Source organism: Mizuhopecten yessoensis, unplaced genomic scaffold (assembly GCF_002113885.1).
Source record: "Mizuhopecten yessoensis strain PY_sf001 unplaced genomic scaffold, ASM211388v2 scaffold10565, whole genome shotgun sequence".
Lineage (NCBI taxonomy): Eukaryota > Metazoa > Mollusca > Bivalvia > Pectinida > Pectinidae > Mizuhopecten > Mizuhopecten yessoensis.
The window spans coordinates 415,827-426,794 of NW_018408610.1; the positions used below are offsets into that span (position 1 = coordinate 415,827).

Here is a 10,968-nt window from a genome sequence, read left to right on the forward strand (position 1 = left end):
CTTCGGTATTCCTTCTTTGCATATTGCAGAGTTATCTTCTCTTGTGAGCAGGTATTGATTGTTACGTCATTTGTTTGTGAGAGTAACGTCATCAATGTTTTTGAAAACGACGCAATTTTCTCACACAAACTAATGACGTAACAATCAATACCTGCTCACAAGAGAAGATAACTCTGCAATACGCAAAGACGGAATATCCCCCTGCTGGTAAGCCTACCGTGCTGCATTCATTCCCATATCATATCAACATGTTTTGTTTAAGTTTGGTAGAGCTCGCGTTGTCACAGGGGATCCGTAATTTCTTAACATTATGTGTTTTATACATGTATGACATAGTAAGGTAAATTATATGATACAAAACATTCGTCAACTCCTTCCAAATGTGGCGTTAAATTTTGTTCTAAAGTATATAACGAATCATTTATGGAACTTATCTGAGATATATTTATTACACAGTAGTTAAGTCAGTAAGACAGAGAATTTGGTTTAATTGCATAAAATATTTGTGAAGTCGATTTGTTTGATTTCATTTTGGCAATCTTGTCTGTTTTTCAATATTTGAGAATAATGTTGACATGCGAAGCTAGGAAATATGGGATAGATTATTTAATAATTTTATATGTGGTCTGTTTTGTATAATCTGACGTACATGTAAGATACAATTTGTAAATATATTTATATCGTACTGATTGTAGTTATTTATGTAATAAAATATTGCATTATTAATGCGACACATGTCTTATTTTTAGTTTTAACAGTGGTTTATAACTATCATTAAATATTCATCAGTGCTATTCGACATCGTGTTACCTAAATTACCAACCAATATATTAATATAAGGAGAAAAGGTGATCATTGAATGTTTAATATGAAGGCTATGTTTTGCGTGTTAATGAAAACGATACAGACATCGGGTGACAGAGATTTCCTCCGTGCACCCGTGGAAAGTGGAGTGGTTTAACTGATAAGAGTTATCCCCTTTTTTCTTATCAATACCGCACATTAAATACTGTTCCATACTCGTTATTTATAGATTTAGGCGACAAATGACAACATTTAGAATTGTTGTAACAATTGATTTATTCTGGTGGACAAATTCAAAATACTAGGTCTTTCTAGATAAAAAACACATTAAAACATCAAATGGGGGCGGCATATATTGTTCAAATTTAATAACGTGCCTACGATATCCGATGTTCAGAAGGAGTTTTGAAATTTGTACATATCAAATGTATATATATATATATTTATCAATAACACCGAAGGGCCGAAAAGCAGATGGCTGATATGGATTGATAAGGTATACGGAAATGCACATCTATAACATCATAATTATAAGCAATAACACATATGATATACAGTGAATTTATATTTCATGAGCTCAACTATGTTCACACTCCACCTTGAACTAAACACAATTACACATATAAAACAAATCATTTCACTGATAAGTATATGATAATTATAGATTATCACACTGTATTTTCAATGTTTGTCGTGTGAACAATTTTCTCATCGCGAGCACGTGGATAAAATCGAGAGGCCACCGCACGACAAACACTGAAAATACCTGTACGATAAAGAATTTATCATAAATATACTACTACCTTATATATTTCTCCATGTAACAAACGCAACTAAATACCGTGTTTTCCAAATGACTTCTACGCTCAATGGTCAACGATCGCCTGTGATAAACAAATATAAGTTTTGTGCGGAGGAGTACAATGAACCTTAAAACTATGTAGAATAAATATTTCTAAAACAAAGAGCTTATGTATTGTTTTTTATTCAGATGTTTGATGTAACATTCAGTTTACAAACATGTTATTGATCTACAATAATCAAAGAGCTAAAATATTGCTTTTTATTCAGATGTTTCATGTCACATTAAGTTTACATACATATTATAGATCCACAATGAACAAAGAGCTACAGTATGTATGTTTCCACATACACATGGACATATTTGGTGTTTGGAATATTTGACTTAACGAACAGGTGTTTAAAGTTTGGCTTTACATATGTAAATACATATAAATAATATTCAGAATATTCTACAAATGGGAATGTTTCCTTTTCTTTTCAGTTGTTTGTTTACATATTTATATATATATATATTTATTAGCAAATGAGAGCCAGCATGCACTTCTAAACAATATAATAATAAATAGATACAAGCATACCGGTAAATCTGCATTACATTATTTCATTTGTGGGGTTTTTCCATACAATTCATATTCACACAACAAAATCATTTTTATTCACAGTTATGCATTCATGATAAGTAATCTATCAATAAAAGTTCATTTTGGATTCAACATATTCTGATTGTTAATTATATAGGGCCTTAATGCTATTCTGCATTTGTGAGTAGTTGAATAATACATTAAACCTTTTAAATACATAACTATCATATCAATTCTAAATCAAATCGTCGTTTAAATCAATAATAAAACATAGATGTAATCAATTGTTAACGATAGAAAAAGCATGGTTTGGTTTAAACATTGATAATTGTAGCTTCCGGTCAAAATTGTTTGGGTTTTATTTTATGTTTTACAATTACATGTTTATGACCATAGACAATAAAAGCGATATTTTGACATTGTTCCTGTAGTCACTGCTTCACAGCATTGCTACTCATAACAATTTCTCACCTATGAACAGTCACTGTTTGTTTCATTTTTACAACATAACATAAATGCTAGACCCCTAAAAAAACTCTGTACATAAAATCAGCATCCTAACACTATTATTACGTGAACGGTGAGCCATTACAAAACTCAACCCAAACTTAAACCTGCAGATTTTGGCCAAGATAGTAAGCCGAAAACACGTCAAAAATTGACCAAAAACAATCCATTTTGTAATCCACAGAATTAATGGTAGACCCCTAAAGAACCACTATGCAACGAATCAGCATTATGATATCATTATTAAGCGAATGGTAAGCCATTACACTAAAACCTTAACCAAAGATAACGGATGTACAACTGACGGACGGACGGATTGACAGACGGACGCAGACAAAACATATAGTCCCCCCGGTTTCACCGGTGGTGAACTAATAAAGAACACTGTTCATGATATTGTTGCGACGGACGGTTTGTAATCGAACGCACGTGGTGACCTTTGTGACGAATACAGGGTGTTTTCTCTGCCGCCGCAGTTGCTAGGTTCAAATCATTTGAAGATATTGACGACGAAGCATTATTGCAGTTATTTAAACTCTGTGTCAGTGAGCAGTCTTTACATGTTTAAAGGGACGCAATCTAAATAAAATTGTATATTCACATCGCTATCGTTTACTGATATACGAGAAGATGTGAAGATATAATCTTAATTAAATTCAAAGGGACGATAATTCTTGTAAATGTGTACTGATATTAAATATTGATTTCCAACTTAATCGGATTTTCAAAAAAATGAACTTAGACAGCTGAAACATTGTATAGTTCCTGTTTCTTTTCTGTTATCAACATCCTTTTAACATGTTTTCAGATATAACAATTTGTTGCTTTTAGGTCTTCAATAACACTTATTTTTATGTTTTCTCCGTAATGTTGTTCTGGAAATCTGAAAGTAACAAAACGTAAGAACATATAATACATATTTAATAAAGATGATATCGTCATGATTTATGAAGTACATACATATATACCTATATATCTATATGTCCACTTAGTGGTAGTTAGTTATAATTTTTGAAAATTCTAGAGTTTTAATGAACATATTTAACAAGTTACACAAATGGATATATTAATATAAAGAAACTACTACTCATTATTTATTAAATAAATGCAGCATATTTATGACTCACTTATACGCAATAAGATGTATTTGAACTGAACTTCCGGTAGTATTTCATTTCTACTTCGTGATGATATAAATGTAGTAATAATATTTACGACAATCGACTTCAATTATCAGTCAGCTTATTAAGTTCCGATAATCTGCCAAAAGCTCATTTGGTTTCTACTGTCCACTCAACGTTAAGGAAAACATGTTGATTTTTCAATAACAAGTGATTGTCCTAGTAAACCGAAGAAGATGGGCGATAATCGAAGCTCCTCTGAACGTTAGACGTTTTACTATACATATTTATTGAAAAAATAAACATTTAATTCATGAACGCTTTCTCACCTTCACCGCATTTCACAAAATGTTCTTAGACATCATGGTGATTTTGTGGTAAGATTAAAATTGAAGAGGATGTTATTTACCGTTTCCCGGAGGCAGATTTATATCTGTGTTTAGAGTAGAAGTATATAGTCAGTCCAATCAGTAGGGAAAGCAGCATTCCCATCCCTGCTCCTATGGATGACAAAACCAACAGAGCTGGCAGGGCAGACTTTGTCTCACACGTGTTCCCAGAATCACAGCTGAAATGCAACATGCATCTTTAAAGAAATAGCATCTGATAATCCAAATGTGCAGATATCTATAGAAATTATAAACATGTTTCAAGAAAAAAAATCATTTTTTGTTATTTTCCCCAGTCATGCAACTAAGCAGTTTCTGTATATATTAGAACCTTGTTTATTCTGTAAAAATTCTTATTTTCTTGGCAACAATTACATAAATGTAATGCTAAACTCGTTAAACCTTCTGGATCAGCGCTCTTAAAGTAAGGAATGAATACCTCTTTACCAGGCCTCGGTGTAACAAAAATTACCTTTTCCATGCACACAATTAGTTCAGATCTTTAATTCTCCCTATGTGAATGTTTAACTATGAAAGTATTTACAAAACCCCAAGACGATCGTATCAAGTGCTTGCTTTGTGTAATATTTACACTAACATGTATATGTATGTCTTTATATGTTTGTGTTTGTGTCACACTTCTCAAGTTGCACGATAAGCATAACCTCAATAATGTACATATGTCTTATTGAAATCTTTCATGAGCAATTACATTGCCTCAAAAGGTGTATGACCTTTAAATGACCGGGAACGAAATACCGCCCCAATCTATGAGTACTCTCATAAAGACGTCAACAACTATTATTATTACCTTCCTGATACACTATTTTTCCACAATCTGTGATGGTTGCGAATTTTATGTAAATTTAAAAATTTTAAAACGATAATAAGCAATTTTTTTGTCATTTTTAAAAACAGGTGTTAATATTTACTCGATATAGATTTATGTAATAACAACCTGGCAATCATAAAACGTACACACTGACCTACAAAAATCAAGTGCAATACTGTTTCGATTGAAATAATATTATTTTCTCATTAAATTATTTTAAAGGAAATTTCATTCGTTCATGTATGACACTGTTTTTATATTCAAAACACTTTAGTAATTTTGTATAACGGGATAATAGTACTGAATTCATTTGAGGAGAAATATTTGAGTTGGAACTTGGGGTGGGGATTGATGTCCTCAAGAATGTATAAGTGAGACATGTTTAATAATATAACCTGCGTTGTGATCTGACGCACTCAGAGACATTGCAGGAATCCGCATTGTATAAGATATGAGAGTGGTAACTCAAAATGGTAATTTATTCAAAAATATAAAACACTTACACACACTTAGGTTGTCCGGAGTCGTCTAAGACGCACCTACCACCGAGGCACGATACTTCAGCATCTCCTCTTTGTCTAGCACTGCATGGAATGACACACACCGATTGACCTCTATGTTGATCATTAAGACATATTCGTCCTTGCTTTTTACATTCATGTCCGAATAGTGAACACATGTTCTGGAATTGCTGGGCAACTGCAAATATATATATTAATGTCCATATTTTATTCTTTTTGATTTTTTAAACCATTTTCTTTGGGTTAAATTAGAAAAAAATGTAGTATATTTTCAATAAAGTCAAAACTCAAACTCAGTTCATACCAAAGTGAAGAAACCGGAACTGTGTTATCACTTTAAACAAAAACATCATGAAGATCTGGGAATAAAAGCAAAAATTATCTTTTATAATTTTTGTTTCCTGTTCTCCGTTACTGAGACTTATTATATCAAATCATATTTAAATATACAATCGTACTCTCATTCACATTGGTCGCGCAAAACGCAAATATTTCAACAACTGCTTTAAATGCAAACCAACTTTCGGACAACTTTAAAACAATATATGTATACTGTAAGTTTATGCATGTAACATGCCAGAACAGCAATTCAGATATAATGTATAATTATATAGATATTTTTATAAGCGACACAGTATCCTTTATGTTGTATGCAGACAAAAAGTCAATGATATATAAAACAGAAGTGACTGCTGTGTCATTAAAACAAGGGGATATATGAAATGTACTACAAACACGCAGACTTTGAAATGTCATTAGGCCAAAAATATCCATGTTTCAAGTGCCCCGAGCCGAACAATTTTATCTCACTCTAACGCACTCGATGTACTATTGGGAAAACTTGTCATTTGGATGTAAACAAATCAATCGACAAGAAACAAGGACACTATACATATATATATATATATACTCTCTACTTCATAGGCAGGTATCATAACCAAATTTGAATATCATATTATTTAAAAAAAAAAACTGAAAATATGTTTGGTACTTTTCGTTATTTTTACATTAGCCCCTAACCCCTCCAAGAAGAGAAAAACAAGTGAAATAAAATGAAATCTCAACAGACCTTCCATTTGTCTTATAATGTGACCCCACACATACATAATTTCATTTGCTTTAAATCACCGAATCTTTAGAATGTAATACAGACGCGGAGTCTTTGTCATGATGACCAAGTGAAATTATATTACGATTATAGGAATTGAGAATATATCAGTTGTACTATTCTTTTGGATATAGATTTAATATGTCTCGGTGGACAACACTTACCTACTTGGAGTTGTCTCCCTTGAAGTGTCCGAGTTGCAGAAATATTTATTTTACCAATGTTCTCAGGTAGATAGGCATGTTGCCATTCCACGTCATATAAAGACTCCAGTACACTTTCGGACACCGATCCATTACCTTTCAGGATTAAGCTGATAGTATACTCACAGATAATACTGCCCTTCCTGTTAAACAAGATATATAGATATATATATATACTAAAACCAGCCTGGCTGAAGACATACAAAGTTTTCACGTATCAACATGGACGAAGTACAATGTGACTGTGTTTGAAAGATAATGTGCAACAAGCGTCCTTGATCTATTTCTGAAAATGTTATATATTTTGTAATAATATGCATGAACTTGTATTCATTCAATGTGATCAAAATACATAGTTCAAGCAATCATCATCTGAGTCCAAAATATTTGAAATTTAGTCTGCTCGTATCAGGCTTATGAGGCTAAATGCGACTTGATCCAGAATGCAGAATTAAAAAGTGCATTCAAAAACGATTACTCTGCAATGGTCCCGGTTGTCGAACGAAGCTTTAACTATCAATGAGGCAACTTTGCGTCTTTATGTAGGGTGTTTACATGCTTTGTGTATACTGTAATAATTTGTCCCTATCGGTCTTGTACAAAACCGAATTCGACAAAATTCATGGCAACCTTTTTATCTGCCACTATGAAAAGTTCAGAGGTAATTTACAGCAAGTTTTTGTGGCATAATTAAAAAAGAAATTTTATATCAATATCACATAAGATAAACAATACTGTTTCTTTTATCTTTTAACATAGTTTAAATATCAATTTCTTACATCCATAAATGTTTAACCGATTGTGCTTCTAAGCTTAATGTATATTAATCAATACCATTAATGTAGAGGAATGTGGACAGACAGTGTATGAACATTTCAGCTACTTTATCAATATGATTCTATTCTAACTACCAAGCGACACAAATCGTTACCTTAATCTCCGAATCGTCAACCTCTGAAATCCTCTCGTTGAGTTATACACAGTCACAAGCTGAAAATGATAGGAGATAAAAATCCACAGGAGGTTTTGATTCCTTGTAAATTTTAACGAAATTAACAATAATATAAATTGAATGCATAACTTGTTTTTACATATTAATATAAAATAAAAATTTGGTGTTTGATTAAGGAATGCAAAATATGTAGTTCTTATCTTCATTTTGCTCTAATAGACCGACCTGTAACTATTTAGTTCTGGGCCAAACCGTGTTTTATTATAAACATCTGGGTCGATGAAGATAAGGAACGATAGACAATATCCAAAGGTAAACAAAAGCATTAAACTGACTCAGCATCGAACGAAACTACAGCAGAATTTGAGCATGGAAATAATTCACAGGGTGAATAATTAAATAGTGAAAAGAGAATTAGACCTTATGTTCCAGAGATGATTATGATTATTTTGTTTCTCTTACAGTTATTGTGACAGTGCGTCAAACATAATATTTACGTTACATGATTTGCAATTAGTCGAAATCAAAGAGACACACTCACCAAGTCGTTTAAGCTTGTAACCACATATTTGTATACAGCAGAGGTAGGCTCGTTCAGTTCCAGAGAGTAATCTGCAGTCACCACTAGTATTAAATCAACCGATATCGGTACTTCGTCTGTAGGATAAACATAGTAATGAATCATATAGAATTGGATTCCGTGTAAGTGAGTGAACAAATAAATAAACGAATTGTGCATACATATTTAAAGTATACATACATTTTGTATCTTACTTATAGAATTTTACTGAAAAATAGCTCTGACAGATAACTGCTTGATTGCACATTTTGTTTGATATGTGAAACAAGCAGCATTATAATGAAGTTATTAAATAGCTTTGAATAAGATAGTGATGTGTTAGGTAAGTAGGTACGTTGAGTATATTACCTACATATATGGCTAGAGTTTATTATACGAATAAAAACATAAGTTATCCTTATGCCTATTTATATATAAAGCAAACGATATTTTCTTTTTAAGTTTGATGAAATTTTTATATGTAATAGTAAGTTAAACGTGGAACCACCTGGTTTGTCTCTATATCAAATATATCGTAAAGGTAGGAGGTTGCATTTGTCCGATGTCCTCGTAAGAATAATCAATGGTTACACTTAGTGACAAATGGACTGATCGTAATAACATTTACCAGAGTTATGGAAGATCAATGTGTATAGAAAAAACGGTTCTATAAGATTTCGTCATACTTACCAATTACGTTTTCCCGATAGAGGTCGTTAGGATCGCCTGGGTTGTTTGCTAATTTGGATAGGAAATTTGTAGTTCTTGCTCGGCAAAATTCTATACATTTTGCGGATAATTTCTTATTGTTTTTTGAGGATATTTTATCGTTTACATGTTTGTCTTCTTTCATTCGAAACGGTAAAAGACTATTTGTAGTTGTCGTCATCCTCGTTCTCTCTGTTGTTGATGTGTATTCTCTTGTCGGCCTACTTGTTGACGTTGAAAGCATCCTTGTTGCAATTACACCACGTGATGATGACATCAGCCTCAGTTTAGTATACGTAAAATAAGCAAAAGTGGAAAGCGGCGTCGTCGATGACGACGATGAAAATGTTCCTATAGTGTACGATGAGGGTGTCGTGGATGAAGACCAAAACAACGTAGACGGTGTTGTTGATGTTGTCGTTGACCGCGTCGTCGTTGACGTTGATGACGAGGCAAGTCTTCCTGGCTCCTTTGTCATTCGATGATTATCTAGGACGTTTGTAGTTGTAGAGGATGCTGGGAAAATCAGCGATGACACTTTTGATAAATAAATAGGAGTAACCGTCGTTGGACGCGTGACGTAGGTAGTGTGAGATGTCGTTGTATGTGATGGTGGCTTCGTGGAGGTTGAATAAACCCTTGTGAGTTTAGCATCGTCGTCAGACCATTTATGAATCCGTCTGTAAACGTCACAGTCACATGACGCAAGATCATCGGCTGCAATCAGTAATTATGGGCTTGTATCGTCAATTATAATTATTTTTTCATACCACATCTACCAAATACTAAAATAGTAACTGCCAGGTTTTTTCAATTGTACTAGGTAAAATAATCATCTTACTTTTCTTCTATAAAAATATCGCGTATTTGTTTTCAAACCTAACAGGTACAAAAGATCAAGTTAATAATTAATGTTTAATCATTATAACTTTTATCAGTTTATTTATAACTAAAACTAATACTAGTAAACCAAACCTACATGTATTTTGATAAGAGATACACTTATATTTTTCAATACGTGCTGTCTAAGTAAAGCTATCTTAACGAACATTTACAGGTCAATGAACTTGTTATACCAGTCATACAATGTGATGTGCCGGATCACGTATACATATTTGGTTTTACATGCAGTGACTGACGTTGTGGGAGGTTGTTAAACTCATGGGTAATTTTTAATCACTTACCGGTTCTTCTACTGCCCGACGTTAGGTCAGTAAAAGTTATCAAAGTGTGCAGAAAACAGAGTAATATACAGCAGCAATCTAAAATGAAGATTTTAAGATAAATGTATGTTTGATACACATGGCACCTCTGTATATGAAATCGACTTATTATGAAGAACATAAACTCTCATTAACAAAGAACGTAAAACATACACACAGGTTGACGCACCTTAACAAATCGTTAATAGAAGACTAAGCCAAATATGAATTACACCTCATCATACAGCTGTTTTGTCCTTCTATGACTCATAGGCGATGCTAGGGGACAATAAGGTGGAAATCCTAATAGATTTAAGCTACTGTTGTAACAGAAGAGGATGTGTGTATACAATAATTAATTATTTGAACTTCACAATTCAACAAAGTACAGGTTCATTTTTTGAGAAGACAATGAATGAACCAGTGAAAAAAATACACAGGGGTTCTACTACTACTAACTAATAAATATATGATATTATATTTGAAATTTATTTAGAGATCAATCACAGCCCAAAAAGCAATTTCACAATTCAAACACAGCTTTTCTTTCATACGTATACTATAAACGCCATATAACAATTACTATGTGTTTGTCTATGGACATTAATATCAAGAATATATTTGAGTATGAAGGAAATATAATATCTCAAAGCGTTTGTAAAATACTTACTTGTCAT

At 32.6% G+C, this 10,968-nt stretch overlaps 1 protein-coding gene across 1 annotated transcript; it reads right to left on the reverse strand.

The window, feature by feature from the left end:
• Nucleotides 1–3,500: 3,500 nt before the first annotated feature.
• Nucleotides 3,501–10,968, reverse strand: LOC110461081. The gene is made up of 8 exons (XM_021514366.1): nucleotides 10,962–10,968; nucleotides 9,072–9,806; nucleotides 8,364–8,479; nucleotides 7,802–7,860; nucleotides 6,832–7,013; nucleotides 5,542–5,737; nucleotides 4,227–4,385; nucleotides 3,501–3,579 (listed from the first exon to the last, which is right to left on the reverse strand). Exons 1-8 carry the CDS (start codon nucleotides 10,966–10,968, stop codon nucleotides 3,501–3,503), a joined length of 1,533 nt encoding a protein of 510 aa, XP_021370041.1.